We start from the raw sequence: 23,391 nt of genomic DNA, 5'->3' as shown, positions 1-23,391 counted from the left end.
CCATGATTAGGTCAGGCACCGAAGCGAGAATTATCGAGTCCATGGACATTTGAGCTCAAGAGCCTGCCGCGTCGGGAATTGAACCCTGGTCCCGGGTCTGACCTCTGCTTCAGGGTCTGCCTGCCTACCAGTGAGCCACACTTCTCCAGCTTTTCATCCATAGTTGTATATAGATATTAATTAGTTCTGCTTAACAAATGTACATATTACTGATAGTTACATTATTATATGTTTTTAACATGTATATAAGTGACTGCATAAATAAGTAAATCTTTTTATCATAACTATTTATCTACAATTGCTTCACTATCGATATACAAAAAATATATATACAAATACATAAAACTAATTTAAAGTACACACCACTTGAAAGCCAGAGTTTATTTATTGTAGATTTAATCAACATATACTATTTTCCTTAATGCAACTATATTCCTTCCATGTACTTATGAATCTATCTTTATTACTTTTGGATCGATATATATTTATTACTTTTACCTATTTATTTATTACTTGTCTTCTAATTCTGCATATCCAATGCACTACCCTATTTATTACCCTATACCTCTCTTTACTATTTAGATCCTCAAAACAAGCCTTTCTATACCCTCCCTCTGACTCTTCCCCTTCCATCTCCCTCTTACTCATGCCCCTCCACCTCCTTTTTACTCAGGCTCCTCCACCTCCCTTTTACTCATCCCTAGCCTCCTCCTACTGCCATGAGCTCCCACAAAAAATTCTAAATCCTTCCCTTCTATCACTCCACTATCATTTTCAATCCAAACAACAGACTAACATATCCACCAATCAAATTAATTTCATATCTTACTATATGACCACTAACACTGTAAGGGTTCCGGAGTAGCATGTTACTCGCTGAAAAAGTGCTTCAACGCCTTGTCACGGGTAGTAAGTGCTATATAAATGCAATTAGAATACGATACAATATAAACCCTCTCTGCTAATATATGATAAGTTAAACCTGACTAGACAAAACACAGATCTCTCCAGCAAGTGCGTACTACAAGTATACAAAATAAACTGGGTATGTGCTCGGTCGATTACCTAATGAAATTTGAACCGGCCAGGTTGAGTTGAAAATGGCCACAACACCTGGCCTGTGCTTCCAATGAGGACTTTCAGCCTTTGTGCACTCACCCACCCCCTCCCACTATGACCTAAATGTGAAATCCTAGTTGACAGAAGAGGGGAAGGCGAAAGGTGAATGACATTGCTTTACTTCTGGGACAGTTTGTACCCATGGGGGCCGTGGTGAGAACTGACAACTAGGTGAGAATGGCCCAAAAGCTACAACAACACCTAGCCTCTTTCAACACTGTGGGCAGTTGACAGAGGCCCGAAAAAAGCAGTCTAGTGCTGGCACTTAATCACCGGCCCATGCCCGATTGCCATCATTGGCATCCGACCCTGCTGGTATGGTTATCTACATCCTTGATCTTAGCACTTCACTGGCTGACAGAGTCACTCAAGGTAGGAGCAGGGTAGTGGAAGATACACTCTCGCCTGATTGCTGCCATGTGCTGTGCGTACACTTGCGATGCATTTCTGATTGCGCCATATCTGCTTTAATAATTGATATTGTGTCATTTTTAATATCCTTCAATCTGTTTCTATTTTTTTACTGTTGACACTTCACTGCCATGATTACTCCTTTGACACTGTGGTTATTGCTGTAATTGCTGCTATGAGCCCATGCTCTCTTTTCCACGCTCAGGTGTGCCACTCCTGCCTGCTGGGTGCTGCGTAGTATTTTGAGGGCTTTGTCGCTGCATTTATGTGGTGTGAACTTTACAGAGGGTTTGTTTCCTGCCAGATAGGATGTGGAAACTGGGATTCATTCCAAGGACAGATCAGGGTCATGCTCTGTGAAAACTGCATGGAATGCGGGAGTCTGAATTTAAGTGACTGTTGCCCACGGACGGTTTTGCTTCTCCTTCTGCTGTTAAGGAGGTGGAAGTGGGAACACATTCATTGTGACATGTGCACTCAGCAGCAAGCAGCAGCAGTAAAGGACACACTGCAGCAGCAGGACACCGCTACCAAGGAGGGTGTCAGTTTCTGCGGATGTATGACGTTACAGCGCATACTTTTACAACGCATACCTTTACAACACATTTTTTACAACGCAACATCCATTACAACGCATTCCAAACAACGCATGCCATTACAACAAATTTTTAAAAACTACCTTTACAACGCATTCCATTACAACGCATAATACCTTTACAACGCATACCATTACAACGCATACCATTACATTGCATGTATGGTAAGTATTGGATAGTGTAGGGGTAACAATTACTATTCTAATTCCAGGGGGTGCAACAGTAGGGTAAGTGTTGGATTGTGTAAGGGTACTATGCGTTGTGATGGTATGCATTATAATTGTATGCGTTGTAATGACTGCGTTGTAATGACATGCGTTGTAGTGGTATGCGTTGTAGTGTCATGCGTTGTAATGGTTGTGTTCTAATGGCATGCAATGTAATAGCTGTTGCGTTGTAAAAGTGTTGATGTAATGGTTGTGCGTTGTAAAAGTTGCGTTGTAAAGGTTGTTTCCCGTTTCTGCGCATGCATCAAGTACTTTTAGGTTTGCCACGTTCAAGATCACAAAGATGTTGATTTTAAAAGCGGCACTGGGTGCACTCACTGCGCAGCAGGTCTGGACCAAGGAGGCGTGTCCAACATGGCGTGTCTAAGTCCATATCTTGGGCACACGATAAACCAGGGGAGAGATTCAGTATCCAGAGACACCTGTACATTGTATGCGGGGAGGACATGTGCTAAGGCTTAGAACATCAGTGTAAACAGTGCTAAGGTGCCCGCGAGATGCGAGCATGTACTAGTCAGCTGTGCCTAAAGCCGACGCCCAATGCAAATACACACTCACCTCTGTGTTCACACGTACACGTGACAGATGACATCAGAGAACTGTGCTGTTTGTTTTTCCTTACTTCCTGTTTTTAAAGTGCGAGAGAAATAGGCCCTGTACAGTAAAAATTGTATCTGTGAATGTATTTTGTAAATCCTGGAAAAGCACTGTCTCCAGCGAATTTTGTTTGTGTACCCTCAGGAAAACCCTGATTTTTAGAAAACACTTAAAAAATACTAAACTGAATCAAAAAAATATTTAATAAGCACCGAAAACAAGAAATCTGAATTATATGCATGCCTCAAAGAGTTTCAAGTTGGAATATCGTGATCAGCCCATAGCCTTGCCATCAAAAATATTGATACAAAGCCCATTCTGGGGCCATGTATGGCCCTCCACTGTGAACATGTAGAGAGCGGGTCTTATGGTTTTTAGGGTGTGCATGCAACATCGTGTTTAATGTTATAGGATGATATAGGTGATCGCTGCCTTTTCTTCATAGTTGTATTTTTCCTTGTACGATAACAATAATGAGCAAAATTAGGTTAGGTGAACTAAACATATAATGACAATACAAAACACCCAATATTCCTTCTTATTATGTAGGTTCTGGCTACTTTGCAGATGGAAGTCCGAACAATGAGGTGCCTGTTGAAGAAGCTCCTGCCATGTCCTTGCTCAACTATCACGGTAATTCAATTTTGTTATGGGGTATTGGGGCATCATTGTTATATTCCTGGACAGACACAATACATTTCTTTTTTTTTTCTTTTTTTTTTAATTTCAAAAGATTTTATTAGAGTTGTTTTTACATAATATGTACAGAGATAGTGAAGGCAATACTGGTCTCGTTATAACGCCGTTGGGGTTACAGCTGGCGTACAGTATATATGATTGGACACTTACACGTTGGGTAGGCATTTACAATCTATGGCGTATGCTGCCTTGATGGGCCTATGTATTGCCCTCTAGAGAGAGGGAAGCGAAAGTGGAAAAAGAAAGAAGGAGAAGAGAGGACAGTAAGGGCAGCCGGTTTGTAAGCGGGCATACTTCCAGGGTTTGCGATGGACGGAGGCTGGGGGCGGGGTACTGAGACATGTGGGCTGCCTAAGGTGGTTTGTGCGAGCCCAGGTATTTGTCCAAGGAGTGCCACATCTCGCCCTTTGAGCTGCATTTTGGTGATTGTTTTAGTGTTATGTTGTCCGCCCCTCTTAGGAAAGTGATCCGGTTGAACCAACTTTTGAAGGAGGCTTTCCCTGTGTCTTTCCAATTAGCTAGGATAGTTTTAACAGCCGCTGTGAGTAGGAGGTCAATCAGTTGACTATCGTTTTTTGACTGGATTTCTGGAGCCATGAAGGCAGTGACTACACCTAGGAAGTCTGGTTGTGGCGAGTACCCAATTAGCTTATGTATGAACTCCCTTATTCTCTCCCAGAGTGTCTTGACTTTAGGGCAATAAAAGATAAGGTGTGCTAAGTCTCCCTTTTCTTTATGGCAATTCCAAAACAGATCGCTATTTCGGAGCCCGACAGCCGCCAGGCGATCTGGCGTCCAATACGATCTGTGAAGAAGCCAGTATTTAGTTTGTGCTAGGATTGGAGTGACTTTAGTTTTTGCTGCTGATGTCCAGAGGTGTATCTTTTCCTTCTCACTGAACTGTCTACTTTGGTGGGCTTCCCAATACTCTATTGTTTTGGCGTTTAATCTTGGTGTTTTCGGGCTCAGGAGTTTGTATAGGTGCGATGTTTGGTGGCCGATTTTGTTTAGGTTCGCCATGTATTGGAAGATTGATGGGACTTCTTTGTTTAGGTCTGCTCTTGTGATGGCCGCCCTTATTCTTAGGAAGCTGTAGAATTCTGTATCTGGTAGGTTGTGTGTTTGTTTTAGGCAGTCAAATGTGAGCGGGGTATTGAGACTCTCTAGAAAAGTATCTTGTCTTTGTATTTTATTTTAGTGTTGTACCAAATAGATTCCCATCTTGTGTTTTAATGCTCTTTTCCATTCTTTTGTCGACTTTGAGGAGAGCGTTCTTGGTGTTTTTGAGTATGGTGTTGTTGGCCTCAGGGTGTTTATTAGCTGTGAGTAGGGCTAGGGGGTCAAGACCTTTTAGAATTGCTCTCTCTAGCGCCAGCCATACCGGCGTGTATTCCTGCTCTGGTGAGAGCCAGTATAACCCTTGTTTGGCTAGACACGCTGTCTGGAATGTTTTAAAGTTGGTGAGGTTGAGTCCCCCTAAGGTTTTGCTTAGCTTTAATTTCTGTACGCTTATCCTGGGTGTCTTGTCTCTCCAGAGGAATTTATTTGTCAGGATATCCAACTTTTTATGGAAGTCCTCCGTAGTTATGAGTGGGAGCATACTAAGCATGTAGTTAACCATGGGGGTTAGCATAATTTTTATTGTTTCTACCCTGCCCCACCAGCTGACAAACTTTGGTGACCATGAGTCTAGTTTCTCTTTTAGCTTGTTTAATATTATTTTTTCGTTGTAGTCCAGTGACGACTTGAGATTCCTGCCGAAGTAGATGCCAAGGTATTTCAGGAAGCTTTTCTGCCAGGCCAACCCTGAGTCCCCTAATACCGCCCTTGTTGTATGCACATTTAGTGGTTTGCATTCAGATTTGTCCCTGTTGAGTTTGTAGCCTGATACCTGTGCGTAATCTTCAATGGTGGTCATTAGGACTGCTATCGAGGAGCCCGGGCCCTTTGTTGCGATGAGTATATTGTCCGCATATGCAGCTAGCTTAACCATATTGCCCATGATTGGGATTCCTTTTATTTCAGTGTTATTCCTGATCATGGTCAGTAGTGGTTCCAGGGAAAGTAGGAAAAGTGCTGGGGAAAGTGGGCAGCCTTGTCTGGTTCCTCTTCCAAGATTTAGGGGGTCAGAGGTGCCCCCGTTGACTACCACGCGGGCTTTCGGTTCGTTATAGAGCGCCATCACCATTCTTCTATAGTTTTCCCCTAGCCCGAACCATTGCATGCGCTGGTCAAGAAAGGGCCACGACACTCTATCAAACGCCTTTTCGGCGTCGAGTGCGATAATGACTGCTGGTTTAGTGTTGTTAGAGGCGTGGTTTATTAGGTGACATAGGAGTCTCTTGTTATCCTGGGACATCCTGTTTTTGAGAAACCCCACCTGTGAGTTGTGGATTAGGTTTGGAATCTGCACATTTAGTCTCGCTGCTAGGACCTTTGCATAGACCTTGCAGTCTACGTTAATTAAGGAGATGGGGAGGGAGGAGCCAAGATGGCGATGTGCACGGACGTGTAGTCTCTCGGCTCCCCGATCCTTTGTCCTTCTCGACGGAATCCTGTCCTGTCTCCTGTCATGAAACGCTAGCGAGAGGACGGGAAAAGTGAGCTGAGCGGGATGGTGCTCTCCCGAGGTCCCTGCCTGCCTGAAAATCCGCCGGATTGCCGAGTAATCTGCGGCGTCCGTCTTTACCCCTGCTCCTGTGTCCCGAGTCGGGAAGCGGATATGGCGGCTGCCGGAACAACGAGGAGCTGTGCCTGCGGACTGACCCTGGCGCCTTGACGGGCACTACCATCTGCTGCTGCCCACGCCTGCCCTTCACTTGCTCACTGAGAGCCTGCCGACCGGGAGTTCTTCACGGGTGACTCCGCACCGGGACCCTCAAGTAAGACAAGCTGCGCCACCTCCATGATGGCGGACACTTGAACACTGCGAGTCCCCCACAAGCCTGCTCCCGATCCGCGGATATCATCACGGGGCTTTTGTTGCGCGCTGTCCACCGCTTGCAAGCCCTGCCCTGGCATAGCGACCTGTGTCCTCGCTGTTTTGGTGATACCTGTGCCTCTGCGCCCCTGTGTTTCCCCTGCTGGAGCCGACGCAATGGTGGGTCTGACCGCGCTTAATGCCAATCCTGCCTCGAATTATGACTGTACTCTGCTGCAGCGCCCCGGGTGCTATCCTGCCATGAGTGCCGCGTTGGTGACCGGTGCGAAGATGGAACCCCCGGCCGCTCTGACCTGTGGCTCTATCCTTGACGCTATTCGTGACCTGCGAGCAGAAGCGCGTGTGGGCTTTCTTTTGCTGTGCGATACACTTGAGGCTGCTACGCCCTCGGCGGATTACGCACCACCGGTCTGTCTCCCTCGTTATGCTGCTATGTCTATCCTGACTCCAGACCGGGCTACAATGTTGCCGCGAGCGCCCATTAACTTTGCCAGCGCTACACTGTTACCGCCTTCGCCGGAGCCCATGGTCTTTGCCGAGACTTTGCCGCCTCGGGGACTGCCGCCGAGTGCCCCTCAACCGCCTAATCTCCTTGCCCATGTTTTTTTGACTCAGCTTGTGACTTTCCTTCTTTTCTCACTTTGGGAGAACCAGCTGGCGTTGCTTCGTGGGGTCAATGGCACTGATCGAGGACGGACCCGTCCATTTTGTATTGAGACACCATCTATCTGCTGGGAGCGGCCATCTTGTCTCTTTGTTTTGCCAGTGGGGATCGCTCTGTGTGGACTTTGGCCGAAGGGTCGAGTGCGGACTGGACAGGGTTAGCTGATTTCTCTGTGAGGACTGCGCATTCCTGGCTAGCGCGGGTTTGATTTGGCACTCCTTAATTTTTGTTCTAGTGTGACTCTCCTTGTTTTATATGATGTTCGCAATGCACTGTATTTCGCTGGCACACATGAAGGGAAATTGGCACCGTCCATTTTGTGACTACGAGTCTCCCCCTTTTTCTACGCTTCCATCTTGTCTCTTTGTTGTGTAGGGGGTTGGCATTCGACGAGGGGTGAGTCCTGGGAAATCTCCGAGATTGGGCCAGTGTTAGGCGGTTTCTTTGCTCTATTGCTTTCCCCCTTCTCCTATGGTTGTGACTTCTTGCGGTGGGTGGATGCATGGGGTCGCCCGAGATCGGGCCAGGGCTGGGTGATTACTTTGGTGATATGGACGCGTTAATGGGCTGGGACTAGGATGGGACTGCCCTTTTTCTGATTTATTCGTATATTTTGAAATGTCTCTCCCCACCTGCAGTTTTGATTGCCGCTACTGCTGTGTTGATGACAATTGTGGTTGGGGCTGTTTACGGGGTCGGTGGAGTCCGGGAGACTGCTGCATTTGGCTCCTCCCCCCTCTTCTGAGAGTTTGAGAGTGGGATGGTTTTTCCCGCTCTCCTTATTCTCTTTCCCACTTGGGGGTTCTCTTGGGGCGACAGGCATGCCTATTGGGGGGGGGGTGGGCCGTGGCCTTCCGCTGGTATGCAGGGTGGGGGGATGGGATGTGTTTTGTGTTTTCTCTTTGTCTCTATGGCCCTCTTTTCTTTTCTTCTTTCATCTGTTCTTTTTCTGTTACACCTCTTTGTTTCCTTTGGGGTCGGGGTTCAGTCTTATCAAGGGGTTTATTGCATCGTAACATTATGTGACATAGCGGTTGGCCCTTGCTCTCTGAGGACGGTGAAATAGCTTTCTGATACATGCCTTCCTCTATTGCGCCTCCTTCCGGGGGCTCCTTGAATGATAATGGCTATCCTGGTCTGCTATTAGCTACTACCCTTTTTGTAGACTGATAACTTGTATTCCACAAAATCATAAAATTAAACCTTGTTCTATCCTTATGTTATGGTTTTACGCTTTATACAAAAATACTGTGTTCAGGGATGGCTTCAACGGCGTTCTGTCCTATTGGTTATTTTATATTCTTCTCCTATATGTCATAGCGGCCGGCCCCTAGGGGTTGTAGGCAGACGCTGTGTACTGTGCTAGTAATAAATAAAGGTTTAAAAAAAAAAAAAAAAAAAAAAAAAAAAATTAAGGAGATGGGTCTGTAGTTTTGCGGGTGTTGTGGGTCTATGCCCTCTTTTGGGATGACTATTATGTTGGCTTCCGCCATCGAGTTTGTCATTTTCTCCTTTTTGATACAGTGCGTGAAGACCTCATTCATTGTGGGCTTGATTAGGCGGAGGAAGTGCTTATAGAACCCTGCGGTGTATCCGTCCGGCCCAGGTGCTTTGTTGTCCTTAAGGGCTGCTACTGCTTTCTCTATCTCTGCCCCAGTTATGTCTTGCTCTAGAAATGTTCTTTGTACTTCCGTCAGTTTGAGTAGGTTTAGTTTGTCTAGGAGGCTAGCTCCCCCATCGGCTTTGAGGTCTTTGTCCTCCCTGTACAGGCACTCATAGAAGTGTTTAAAGACCCTGAGGATTTCCTTGTTTGATGTTTGGGAAGTCTTATTAGTGTTTGTTATTGCCGCAATAGTGTGTTGCCTCTGCTTGCTCTTAAGGTATGAGACTAGTGCTTTCCCTACTCTGTTCGCTGAGCATAGGTTTATTGCTTTATATTTGTTTATCCACATACCTGCCCTTTCACTTAAAATTTTGTTGAGTTCGTATTTCTTCCTAGTTAGATCTGTGAGGGTGTTCTTGTCTGCTAGGTTGGTGCTATGGCACATTTCCAGGTCCTTAATCTGCACCTACAACTCTAATACTTTTTTATTTCTGTCTTTGTTCATTCTAGATTTGATGCTAAGTATTTTACCCCTGACTGTGGCCTTCATGGCATCCCACAGTGTACCTTTATCTGTGCCAGGGTTGTCGTTGAACTCTAAGTACTCTTTTATGGCCCCCTCTATCTCGGCTACATTCGCTGAATTTTTAAGGATGTCGCTGTTGAATCTCCACCTGCGACTTGTGTATTCGCTATGCCGTCCATTAAGCGTTAGACTGATGTGTGATTGGTCTGATATTGTTCTTGGGGCAATCTCTGTGTGTTCTATAAGGTGTGTGTGTGAGGCTGAAATAAGGATGCAGTCGATCCTTCTGTATGAGTTGTGTGGGTGAGAGTAAAAGGTGTAATCCCTAGCATCTGGGTGTTGGAGTCTCCAGGGGTCCCTAAGTTGGAGCTTGGAGCAGAGATTCCTAAGGGTATTCTGCCCCTGAGAGCGGTGGCTGACTCTTTGCGGGTGTCTGTCTGTGGCTTGGTCTAGTACTTGGTTGAGATCTCTAGCTACAATCAGTAGGTCCTCTTGGGGGAGCTTACTCATCCTGTTCTCAGCCTCCCTCCAAAAGGCGGTATCCTCTGTGTTGGGGCCGTAAATATTGGCAATGTGTATCATCTCCTTCCCACACTTGAGGCTAGTTATTAGCATTCTCCCTTCCTCGTCAGCGTAGCACTCATGCAGTGTTAGCTTGGCTTTCGTGTTTATTAGTGTAATTACTCCTCTCTCTTTATGTGCTGCTGGCGAGCAGAAAGTATGCCCTATCCGGTTCGCCTTCAGCCGTTGTGCATCCTCTGCTGATAGCTTAGTTTCTTCGAGCACGCACACATCGCTGTTTAGCTTTGTCAGATATTCGATCGTTTTCCTTCTCTTGACATGGTGGTTGAGCCCTTTAACGTTGAATGAGACTACTTTGAGATTAGAAAGTAGTTGGGTTTGCTTCGTTTGTGTCATTTCTTAAATTTGGTGTCGCCCATTAGTGAGAGGATCTTGTGTGCAGCTAGTCCCCCTGCAAGTGGGCCCAGTCCACCCTTTAGTGTTGCCTCCCTATGATGCTTGATGTGTTGCGCTGGATGGCTTAGTGACCGTTTGCGTCTGTCCGAGAAGAAGAAGGAAAAGATAAGGGAAAAGAAGAAAAAAGAAAGGAAACAAAAGAAACTGTACTTGGCGACCCCCCTGCCCCCCTCCCACCCCTTCCCCCAAATGCTTGAACTACGAGCGTGCGTCAGCAATGTTCCCTCCCCCCTCCCCCCCGAGGACTTGTGGTGAGCTAAATCAGAACCCTCACTATTTACGTCGGTCCTACGGCTCAGAATGTGGCTATTAAGGGTTTTCCCTCTCTCTCTGTGCCACAGGTCGTCATTGTCCGGAGAGCTTAATCAACAGTTAAAGGATATGCAAAATGTTCCTGTTTTGCGGTCGTTCCTTCTGGTCGCGGACTATAGAGGTGAGGATACGTGACTTGAGGTAGGATGTTGTATCTTGAGGTAGTACTGTGCAGGGAGGTAGAGTATAATCTGTTCCAGCAAGCTGTTTCTGCACCCGCCCAGTTTGCTTAGTCTGTGCCTATTCTGTGCGTGCTGGTCGGCTCGGACCGTTCTGGCCCGGCACAACTTCCCTTTGCGTACTAGGTAACCATTACTAGTCCCAGCTGTTACAGTTCCTGGTGTTTACCTAGTGTTGGACAGCCTTATGACTGCCATCTATCGTTGTGTCAATGACTAGCATTGTGAGTTTCGTGTGGCTCTGTGCTCAGGTTCCATTGGCGAGTCTGGTCGGTCGATCATGTAATTGTTCGTTGGGAGTGCAGCCCCCAATGTCTATCTTGCCTGTCCCTAGTTGCAGTTGACGTCAGTTGCCCCCTGTACCGTCAGCTCCGTCAGCACCTGGGTTGTCTGGTGACGCACTCCTTTTTGCCGCTCCTGGGAATTGGGCCTCCATATCCTCTGTGGCTGGGCCTTGGAGGTACCTTCTCAGTTCACTTGGATCCTCGAAAACCAGTGTTCGCCATTTGTCAGTGATTCTTAGTCTTACTGGCCCGCAAAGCTGAAGGTGATGTTATCTCTTCGCAGTCTTTCCCTTAGCGCTAGGAATCCCTTTCTAGTCTCCACCGTTTGCCTTAAGAAGTCTTGCGTTATTATTATTTTGTTGCCATTCCATCTTTGGTTCGGGTTTTTTCCATGCTACGGCGAAAATCGCCTCCGTTTGCTGTGATCTTAAGGGCTTGCAGATGATTGGCCGTGGGCCGCGTCCTTGTGTAGGTTTAACTGCTGGCATCCTGTACGCTTTGTCTAATTCAAATTGTCTGTCGAACTTGATCCCAGCTAGTAGTGGTATTAGTTCTTCTATGAGGGTTATGCAGGACCCAGATTTACATGGGCGTCCGCAGACATATTTTTTCAGGGGGGAGCAAAATGTTAACGTCATCACCATCCTCCGACATGATGTGTGCCAGGTGGGGCACAAGAAACACTGGGGCGCAGAACTGGGATAGACTCAATTAAATACCAGGAATCCAGGACATGTGACTGACCCTGCCACAGGCCAACAAACACCGCCTGTAGGGAAAACGCTAAACTTTCTGACAAGCTGCTTTATCTCTGTCTGCTAGGTGTGCCGACTTCCGGGTCCTCGATCCAACACCAATCAAGGCTGTCTTCAGCACGATTCGATTTTTATCAGAATACTTTAAAACAGCCTATGATTAAAGCACCAGATTAAATATACTGTATGCACAGTGTATGTTAGGGATTATTTGTAGCACACATATTTACCAATATTGGCTTCTTGGTGCTAGAATTCATGATAACTTTTATCCAAAGTTAAAGCACAAAGTCAAAGTTAGTAATAAATAATGCAGCAATCACACACGCTAGTGATTCGCCAATGGGTGCTCCCTATACTAGAATTCCCCGGGCATTGCTAAATTTTACACACATTCAATTCATTTATACAAAATAAAATGTATAGGTCCAATTGTTAGCTATATTTTTTAAATGTGTAGTCAATGTCAAACTGACAACGTGCGCAAGTTTAGGGATACAATAATGGCCAGCTCCCTTATGCGGAAGCCCAGCACCGTAATTATGTGGCACATGCGGCGACCGCGGGGACGGCACATCATAGGTCCAGGGATGCTGAGTCTTACACAGTGGTCGAAGTGGGCGGGAATAATCCAAGGATTGAATCTGTGGGTGTAGCCAGAGGTGTGGCCAGAATGCGCAGACATCCCAATTTTTTGTATTGGGTTGGCATTTCACTGCCCAATTTAATCAACCAATGGATACACATGATTATTTAATGTTATAATGAGTTATTGACATTAAAATATATTCACAAAGTGGGATATGCTTCTAATCACAGAATGTACCAAATACGATAAAATGTGGGAACACAAGCCATTTGTCCCCGAGCCATGGAGTTTCTGTCATCAGCACTTCTCCCTTTTTCCACAACAGCAGTTCAAACATGAATGGCAAAATATCCTAGTTTGCAAATGTTTTCTCTAAAATTATGGCTCTGCCATATTTGCCTCATAATGCAAGATCTGCTGCATGATCTGACCATTTAAACTAATAAATTGTTTGTAGCTCAAACATATCAAAAGTTAATATAAAATGTGACTTGTGTTGCTGCAGAGTGGATGGCCTATTGCAAAGGTTGACTGGTCACCTTTCTCACTGCTGCGTTTGTAGGTTACACTGGTTCCTAATAAGCAAAATCTTTCCAGAGACTGTTAGCATGTGTATACACGTCAAAATAATAAAATATCTGAAAATATACTGCATTACGCTGCAGCTTTTTTTTTAATGCACAATTTAGTCAACACTACGGCATAATGCTGTCATCCTTTGCTGCATAATTAATTCCAGTGGCCCCACAGCAGGCAGCACATGTTAAAAATGCTTGTGAATGAAGCAGGGAGACTGTGAAGTTTGCGAACTTAGTTTGGTGTGCACGCAAATCCTGCATTGCCAATCCCTGGTGAGTTGCAGCTACTACTGCTGAAACAAGGCCAATGGAGGTAACATAACATAACATGTGTATTTGTAAAGCGCACGTTCACCCAGCGGTCTCTTGGCGCTGAATAACAGATATTCATTGTTACCCAACTCAATGGTACTCATTTTACCGACCTCAGATGGGTGAAAGGCTGAGTGGACCTGCCAGGATTTGAACCTGTAACCAGGAGGTCGAACACAGGCCCCTGCAATGGACGCATTAGTCCACTGAGCCACCAGACCCGGCTGTATACCTATGGGTGAGGCAGACTGGCCTCAAGGGCAGGGCCAGCCATAGCACTGGTGGTGTCCTGTGCATTAATGTTTGTTAGTGCCCCCCAATGACCACCTCTGCCTTGGATTCCCTCACTACCATCCTTTAACTGTGCCCCCCAAGTCTCCATAACCACTCTTTCTCAGATGCATTTAAATTGATTTACAGCGCCACTCATTCCATTGTAGGGTGTCAGAGCACTTTACATCACACACATTACACAGAGACAATCAATATGTGTGTAAATCACTGTATAGAAAATGTTACATAAGACTAAGGACTACAAGGTGTAGGAGTCACATGACAACCATACTAGTAGCCCGTATAGTTTCATAGTGATTGGTCTGGAGAAACACAATACCCGGAATTTAAAATGTAATACCATGGTTGGGGGTTCTCCTTAATAATCAGAATTGATTTCTGTCCAAAAGATCACTTTTTGGGTAGGATAATCAAAGACTGGGGGGGGGGGGGAGAAACATAGCGCTCTAATGTATACCTTTCAGTTTGTATGCAGCTCTTAGATGACAGTTAATAGCTCACTGTTCTAAGTTAGGATTTTACCTTATAAACTGCAAGTAACAAAAGGAACTCTCTGACAAAAGCAGTAGCCAACTGCCCTATTTACATTATGCGCACTTTGTGATCTGCATGGCGCATGTTCTTTGCAGCCGATACATTAACCCTCTGAGCTACCTTTCCATGAGTCAAAACTTCCACTGGACAAAATTCTGATCTCTCTCTAGGAATAACATTAATCACCAGAGTCATCATGACATTTTTATTGTTGCCGAAAATTGCTGGAGGGCAGGAGGGAGGCAGCAAGCGTTTTTAAAACCTTAATATACTTGCAAACATGATGCCTCCACCTAAAGTCAGCACCCGGTGCGGTCACACTGGTTGCACCGCCCTAGAGCTGGCCCTTCTCAAGGGTCCTGTGACCTCATTGACTATTGTTCTAGGGTGTGCTGCTTCATAGGCCTGCCCGCAAGATGGATAGTGGTGGACAAGCCTTGAAGGTTAACCTACACTTGTCATGCTAGGGTCCACCTGCTGGTGCGAAGACACCAGGACTTCTAAGGTCTTCTAAGGTCTTGCGAAGCCTTCTAAGGTCTAGCATGTCATTGTGCTCTAGCAGGAGAGTGGTCTGGTGGACTGGTTATTAAGTCTGAACCTGGTTCCCAGTTCCAAATTCAGCAGCTCTGACCATAGTGTCACATCCTCTCCCCCACTGAACACCGTACTGCCCCACTGAGAAAAATTCCCACTGTCTTCAACTACAACCCAATTGTTGCCCGCTATAAACACCTGGATGCGGCTCAATTTAAATTACGCACTAGACAAGAGCAATATGCGGCCTACAAAAAAAAAAAAGTAACAACATCCTGGAAAAAGCAAACACTTATAGGGAATGCCAAATTTCGCAAACCATGGAAAATATAAGGAGGAACAACATGGTTTACCTTAATGCTTTTACACTCACTATTCAGAAATCAGTGAGTGCTCCTGCCTGAAAAGTTAAGGACACGACTACAGGGCCCTGAATGGACCCATTTCAATGGCGATTTCTTATATCCTTACAAAATGTAAGCAGTATGGTAAAAAGACCACATCCCTGGACGCAGAGCCGCAGCACACATTTTGTTTTCCAATCCACACATTGCAGTACCTCCAGGATTGGTGCACTAGTTCCAAGTCCAGGGGAAACAAAGACAAGAAAACAAAAATAGCGTTTCACTGGCAAACTCTGTAAAAGTGGTGCTAATGTGTTCCAGTGTGAATAAAATCAGTTTGGCCAGTTTGCTACCACTCTGTCTTACTTTATTTAGTTATTTATCTATTTTTCATATTTTTAGCCTTTTATTTCCAATGCTGCACTTTGGAATTAAAATGTCAGAAAAATACGACATTTCCATTAAAAGCGTCTTTCTTTTTTGGATCGTTTTCGCTGGGAAGCAAAGAAAAGAAAGGAGTGGAAAGAGAGTGAGAACCCGTCTTGAAGTCACAGTGTTCATGGGCTTCCGCAGGGCGGGCAAGGAGGGTCGCTCCGGGGGGGGGGGGGGGGGGAGGGGGGAGGGGGCAAGCGCCCCTCCTTGCCCCCCCCCCCCTGCGGACGCCCATGCGGATTTATCCTCTTCTCCTTCAGGAATCCCACGGAGTCTTATGTTCCCTCTCCTGCAGCCGTCCTCTTCTTCCGCTAGCTGTTTCTGGAGGGTGATAGAGACCTTAGAGATGGACTGTAGAGACTTGTTTGATTGGGCATTATCGCCCTCTATGTCTCTGATTCGCTTTTCCTCAGTGTCTATCCTGCTGTTCGTTTTGTGCTGCTCTAGCTGCATATTGTCTATTGTCTGTTTGGTTGATTTAGCTAGGTTGTTTCCCTCGTTAACTGTCTTGAGTGTTATCTCGTGCTTCTGCTTTAACGGCAGGTCCGGTGGGTCCTTTTTGTATTTCTTCGTCTCATTGGATAATTTGCTCTCTTGTCCTGCCATTGTTGTGAACCCTCTTCTGGCTAGGTAGCTATCTAGTCTGCCGCCTTTCTGCTGTGTCATTATGGGCTTGGGTCGTTCTCCTCGTGACTCTGGTTGTCCTTCCCTTGTGACTTGATGGTCCAGTCTATACCTGCTTGGTTCCCGGATTTACCTTGTCGTGGTCTTTGCTCCTGCCAATTTTCGCACTTGTAACAATACTCTCTGCTATGATGTTACCCCCTTTTTTCCTGGGTAGTGGGCTATTTGTAAGGCCCTTGTTGTTTGCACCTCATATACCATAGTAGCCCCTCTGTAGATTTGATTGTTCCCCAGTGCCGGATTTGGTGAGGAGCAGCGAACCTGTATGGGTCTCTTCTTGCGCTGTACTAAGTTACTAGCTCGCGGTTCCTTTAAGCTGGGGCCCTACTTATGTCCGGTCGCGTTTGTGCCCTTCCGTTTGTTAATGTTCTTGTCGGTACTCGCATCCTTGAGACGGTGTGGCAGCACTAGAACGGAATACCAGTGATCTCATCGCTTATATTGCGGTTGCCAGCGGCGGTCTAGTTGCTGGGACTCGCGGGTTTTGGCAAGATGGCGGCTTCCACGGAGGTGCCTTCAGTATCGGTTTACCCGCGATGGACCCGCTTCCATAGGCTCTGTTTCCCTCCGTTTGTCCTTGTTTGGGGTCTTTACCCCGCGGTTTTGGCAAGGTGACGTCTCCCACTGCGGTGCCTGTGGCAGCACTTGATCAGGCTTCCCGCCCGCAATCTCTTCATGTAGGACAATGGCCTGGTCAGATTTGTACCCCAGTTTTGCTGTTGTTTTTGTCGGCATAGGATGGGGCCCTACTTATGTCCGGTCACGCTTGTCTCCTTCCATTTTGTTAATGTTCTTGTTGGTGCAAGCAGCCTTAACTCGCTTTGGTCGCACTTGACTCGTATACCGCCAGTGATCTCCTTGCATCTATTGTGGTTGCCTTCAGAGGTCTAGTTGTTGGGGCATGTGATTTTGGCAAGATGGCGGCGTCCAGTGAGGTGCCTTCAGTTTCGATTTAGCCGCGATGGACCGGCTTCCGTTGGCTCTGTTCCCTCCGTTTGCGCTCAATTGGGGCCTTTTTCTTCTTCGGCGCCTATGGAAATTACGCGGCTCCCTGCCCCTTCCTAGCCGCTATTGTCCTGTAGAGCAGGGTGCGGCTTCGGCTGAATGGCGGCCCCCGGTTTCGCTTTTGCTCGTGGTGGTTGCGGTGCCGACAATTACCCTCTCTCCCATTAGCACTTACTTGGAGGCTTGCCAGGGCTTGTCATAGCGTGGGATTGTGGGCTTCCGCTGCACACTTCTGCAGGCGCTCACACCGTCCAGTGTCTCCAGATTTCGTCCGAGCCGATCTCAAGCTATTTTTATGGGCGCCATTTTGTTGTCTCATCTGCTGCTTCTCTCCCAGAGGAAAGTACTGGGATTCTCTTTTGTTATTCCTTGCTGGGGGGGTTCCTTACGTTCAATGCGCGCACCAGGTGTACCAACGCCCCAGTGTCTGTTTTTGGCTCTGAAAGTTGCTCGTTTCGCTAAACAATTCGCCGTTTTTCCCCCTCGGGGTGATGGAGATATCGAACGTAGGCGCCCGTCCTCATTGCCGTCCAAGCCACGCCCCCCCACGATACATTTCTGATTGAACCTGCGTTTACATGAGCTCTCGAAGTGCAAGCCCAAACGCCTTTTGATTACCAGCTTGGCTAAGTAGCAATAAGTATCCACCTTTTCAGCATCTGAGAGTTCAGTTGTTAGAGTGATATATATTTTGTGTAAATCAGGTTTTATCCCGTATGATTTGCACACGAATGAGAGCACTGGAGAATAAATTATTTTACAGGGCAATGAAATGTCCATTCAACCTACATGAGCAGCAGGAGCACTGCTGTTTAGACATGGAGCCTGGTTTAGATTTTTGCAGGCAGTGTGCTGTTCATCACGATAGCATAGGTCATTACCACTGTCACCCAGGCCAGACTAGCTCCCACCAAACCGAGAGATCTCTACTGGCCATGCTGAGATCTCAATGCCTTCAGAGGAGCTGCCAACACAGAGCTTCTCTGAAGGCACTGAAAGTTCACTGAGAGGCCACCATGTTTCATGCAGCCGCTCAGCAATCTTTTTTTCCTCCAAAAAAGGGTTTGGGGGATAGAGGGCCTGCTTACATTTATCTAAATGGGGATATGCTAAAGATCTGTCATGGATCCTGCCCTCAAAGGCCCACTTTGGACATCTCTGGTCTTCATAACCAATCCTTGCTGGATGGCTTTTGTGTCACTCTCAGTTGCCTTGCTCTTATTTATTGCTTTCTTCTTTTTCTGTGTTTAACCCAGGGTTAGTCTCAACATCACAGTCAACACTAAGGGCGCTCCCCCTAGTGTTGACTATAGTGGTGACACCGCAGTCAACATAGAGAGGAGCGCAAATTGTGCACTGCATGTACCATGATGCAAAGGAGCAAACCTTTCTGGGTTATGATGTAGTGTCTGGCCATATCCTTTTCCCTGCCCAAACTATTTTTCATAACCTCCTCTGCCATTTATCACACATTCCTAATGTTCCTTTTTGAAAAAATTGCATTCGAGCCAGAGATTACGTCTCGAGCCGGAGAATATGGCCCTAGCCGAGGAAAATCCTTCCGGGTGCGGAGAGTACGGTCCAGGTGCGGAAATTCCAGCCCAACTGCCGCTGCCGCTGTAAAGTTTGGAGTCGTAAGTTATTTTGTGAATACCAAAAATCATAAGTGCCTTCTGTGAATACCAGAAGTAGTAAGTTTAGGATTTTGTCTGAGATTAGTTCTATGAATCGGCCCCAGAATTCCTCCTTAGTGCCCCACCCTAGCACCCACTGGACATCACAGATTGGATTAAACAGCTAAGAGCTTATAACTGCTTACCACACAACATAGATTCAACAAGATCTCTGTGAATAATGCTTGACATGAATATTAACATTCAGGAGCACATCAGCTGTGTTACCAAAGGAGCGAACTTCCACATGAAGATCTTAATAAAAATGAAACCCTTCCTTCCCCATGATGACTTCAAGTCAGCTATTCAGGCCCTAGTGATTCCCTGGTTGGACTATGGAAGTACAACCCTCTGTGGTCTCCCCAGATGTATGTTTTTTTTTTTCACGGACAGTCGGTCACCAGCAGCCCCGCTCACAAAAGTTATGTTTCCGAAATCTCTTGATATCGATTCCGCACAAAAAGCTCCAGGTTGCCCCGAAACTCCCTGTATGCCACGCACGGCGGAAACCCTTTTTTGCCCCCCCAGATGTATGTTTGAGCCACTAAGGGCTTCTCTTATCTCTGTCACTAAACTCATCACAGGATTTAAAAGAAACAACCATATTACTCCTAATCTGAAATCCTCAAATTGGTTCCCATACGAGGCAAGGATTCCCTTATAAATTGCTTGCATGACCCACAAAGCATACCCTTCAACACCCCCAAGATACCATGCACAAACAATTTGTTGTGACGCTTCAATAATGGCTTGAGGCACCATGGGGTTAAACAGGTCTATTCCATATGTCCAGCACAGCACCAGCGCGCCCAGTAGCTTCCGTCAGCGAAGCCTCACTGAGACGGAACAGGCGGCGCTCGCATTCGAACGTTCAACAAGGGACGTTCCACTGTGGCGCGGGGGTGCGACCACAGTCAAGTTACAACATATCCCCCTTTCCTCTACACGCAGGTAAGGAATAGGGTGATAAACAATGAAAGTACAGAATTGATGGCAGACGGAGAGAGAGAAATAAACAACAATTCAGCCAACAAGAAAATCATTCAAATGTGGAGGAAGTCTCCCGATCCGCAAGGGTCTCTGGTGGGCTTGGGCCCCATGAAGGTTCTGAGGTGCATCGCATGAGTTGGTACCTCTATGATCAGTGCCCTAGTTATCCCCTCCAGGGCCTGGTGCCCTAGTCTCTGTACCTGTGCAGGCACCGTCAAGCAATTGACGATCCTGAGCTAGCATGTACCCTGAGCAAGTATCTTTGGTGATTGCATTTCTATTAAAGGTTTCAGAAGAGTGATTTCCAGAGCTGTACTTTGCCACTCTGCGTAAGTTCCATTTATCTCCATTCTCCATCCTCGTCGCCAATTTATGTTGTGACGCTTCAATAATGGCCGGAGGCACCATGGGGTTAAACAGGTTTATTCCATATGTACAGCACAGCACCAGCGCGCCCGGTAGCTTCCGTCAGCGAAGCCTCACTGAGACGGAACCGGCGGCGCTCGCATTCGAACGTTCAACAAGGGACGTTCCACTGTGGCGCGGGGGTGCGACTACAGTCAAGTTACAACACAATTGGAACAATCTGGTGGCCGTAGAGCTTCTAGAATCCCTAGTACACTACTGCTGAAACCACCGACATTCTATAAAAAGAAACATATAACCGAGCATTCTCAGGTATTGTCCCAACAATCTGGAATTCCCACCCCCTGAAATCAGACTAAACCCCTCAACTCCTTCATTCAAGAAAGAAGTTAAAGTAATACAGATGAACACATTTCTGCCATAAAATCCACTATCTCCACTCTTGAAAACTATGTACCCCTCTGGCCCTGCATGTATGCTTATCCCTCACGTTATTGTCTTTTTATTTGGGGAGAGAGTTGTATGCATTGAAACCTGTGGTGGTCTGTCCTGAGGCTTCTTTCATAAAATGTTCTGCCATGAATAATGATGTTTTTTTGTATACTGGCTTTCTCATTAAACACTGTAAAGTGCTCTGATGCCTGCAAGGGTCATGTTCGCACTATATATATATCCTTAAAAATAAAAATAAATATATGAATAAATAAAAAAAAATTACCTGAATCACTTAGGCCCTGATTACAAGTTTGAGGCAAAATTCCAATCCCTGTGCAAACATGTTTTGGGATCAGAATTTCAAATGATCACACCCTCACCGTTTTACCTAGATAAAATGTGCAGGTTAAACCTTCAGAAATTTTTCGTAGTAGAAAGCCTGGAAAAAGGCAAAACATACGGAATTGAGTGTTAAAACCTAATTCCTCAGGTAATGGTTCATTCACAAGTTAAAAACTCGCAATAGGAGATATTTTCCACACAAAATAAATACTTCACCTTGGGGTAATGGTATGTACCATATGTGGTAAATACCTCATCATATTCCGCCTAGCTTGCAATGAGGCTGGAAGGCTTCAAGTTTGCACATGGGATCAGAATTATACATTTTGTGATAATTATCACATGCTTGCAATTTTCCCCAATAAATTTCAGCATCTCAAAACAAAGTTTATCAAGGGGAAAAGGCCCAGGAAAAGAGGTATCGGGGAGAATTTTATTAGTAAAGTGGTCCCCTTGACAAAGTAAAAACAAGCATTTACAATGCAATAGGTCTCGCAATAGCGAGATTTTGACCTATTGGCATTGTAAATTGCAATGCCTTTTTTAATGTTAAAAGGCATTGTCATTTACAATATCAATCAGTCAAACTGTAGCAAAACCAAGACCTATTGTAGTATAGAGCACGGTGTCCGTGAGGTGGGCGCCGCGCTCACCAATAAAGTAAAAAAAAAAAAGAAACAGTGTGGTGTCCCTAAAGTGGGTGCAGCGCTCACCATTAAAGTCCCCCCCCCCCCCCAAAAGAAACAGAGTGCAGTGTCCCTGAAGCGGGTGCCGCGCTTAACATTATAATTAAAAAATAAATGAAACTGAGCGCAGTGTCCCTAAATCGGGCACGGGGCTCAGCATGTGATTAAAAAAAAAGGTGCACAACCGCGGAGTGTCCATGAATGTCGCCGCTTTCTTCTAAAAAGTAGTTATATTAATAAAAAAGCTTTGCCATTGTGCAGTGAGTCCTGGGGGATAGAGAAAAGCCGCTCTTAAAGTTAGAGCGGCATAGCGCTCTATACGAAAATCGGTGGAGACCCTGAAATACAAACAAAAAAGCAGTCACCATTGTTTGTCCTTGTTAGATCTGGGGTCTAGTTGTCAATGGTTATCACCTTTGTCCAAATAGGGACACTTACTTCTAAGTCAGGATAAGGGATTACACTCTTTAATAACCCCTGCTCATCCCCTTGGTAGCTTGGCACGAGCAGACAGGCTTATCTCAGAGGCAGTGTGTTAAGCATTTGTGAATATACACAGTAATACAGTGATAACACTACAGATGGACAAAACACAGGTTTTTATAAAAATAAGTATTCTTTATATAGACTTAAACACAAGACCACGAACAACAAAAATCCACAATACTACACTTAAGATTACTTAAAAGATGATTAAAGTCTCTTATATCAAGTTGCTGTTAAATGCAACAAAGTTCTCAACAAAGTACGTGGATGCTTAACGCAAAGTGAACAAAAGGCTTGCAAAATGGGAGATGCGTCGGTTCCGTGATCCGGGGGAACGGTTTCGTCCTGCCTCAATGCTTGCGCATAGTAGGGGACTCGTCGTGAGCCTTACCGGCGGAGGTGGTGCGTCGATTCTCGGCTTGCGGACCCGTTGTGGTGCGCAAGATGGCACCTTGATGCGATGATCTGGTTGCGATGCGAGAAGAGGGCGCCCTTGATGCGGCGATGACGATGCGATGACGCCCTGGCAGCCTTGCGACGACTCTGTACTTTGGAGCTGCGACAGGCCCTGCGACGCGCTTCTCCGGTGATGCGATGGCGACTCTCTCGATGGCGTCACACTTCTCCGGTGATTTGATAGCAGGCAGCTTCGATGAACACACGCTTCCAGGGAGATGCGGCGAAGGCTCGCTTCTCCGGCGTTGCGATGATTTCAGCTGCGGCGGCGACACGCTTCTTCTTGATGCGTCTCGCTTCCAGCTCCCAGCGGCATGCAAGTGTCTGGAGTCAGAATTCCCAGCAAGGAAATTCAGGAGGGAGCTGGAGGTGAAGTATTTTGTCCCTGAGACTTCAGCAGGAGGCAGGCACAGTTCAAGCCCTTGGAGAATATTCTGTAGATGAAAGCCCTTACAAAGTCCCTTCTACTTTCCCTTGGCAATGAAGCAACCACTGCAGGCCAACCCAGCAAACAGCACACTGGCAAAGGGGCAGTCCAAACTCCTGCAGCTTCCTTGGTTCTTCTCCTTGGCAGAAAGGTTTCTTGTTCCAGAAGTGATCTAATTTCTTGGGATCAGGGTCCCAATATTTATACCCCAAAATCCTTTGTTCTCTGAAGGCAGAGAGGCCTCCGCCTAGTCCAAACCAGTTCCTGAGCACTTTGGAGGTGGAGCCAGCACAGGGGAAGGAAGATACAGCTCTGGAGTACTCTGTTGACATG

The 23,391-nt window shown here is 46.2% G+C and overlaps 1 protein-coding gene and 1 pseudogene across 1 annotated transcript in view; one reads left to right on the top strand and one right to left on the bottom strand.

The window, feature by feature from the left end:
• The first annotated feature begins 1,419 nt into the window (after positions 1–1,419).
• Positions 1,420–23,391, top strand: part of SRPX2 (sushi repeat containing protein X-linked 2) — a 204,784-nt gene continuing 182,812 nt past the window's right edge. Inside the window, exons 1-2 of the mRNA XM_086918793.1 lie at positions 1,420–1,491; positions 3,500–3,583. Coding sequence (XP_086774919.1) covers positions 1,437–1,491; positions 3,500–3,583 — 139 coding nt within the window. The 5' untranslated portion in view covers positions 1,420–1,436. The remainder of the gene's footprint in view (positions 1,492–3,499; positions 3,584–23,391) is intronic.
• On the bottom strand, positions 19,256–19,387 carry LOC147718805 (U11 spliceosomal RNA; annotated as a pseudogene).

The sequence above is a fragment of the Lissotriton vulgaris genome, chromosome 4_1 (assembly GCF_964263255.1).
Source record: "Lissotriton vulgaris chromosome 4_1, aLisVul1.2, whole genome shotgun sequence".
NCBI lineage: Eukaryota > Metazoa > Chordata > Amphibia > Caudata > Salamandridae > Lissotriton > Lissotriton vulgaris.
Note: the sequence above shows the minus strand (reverse complement) of the source record. Positions and strands in the feature narration are given on the sequence as shown.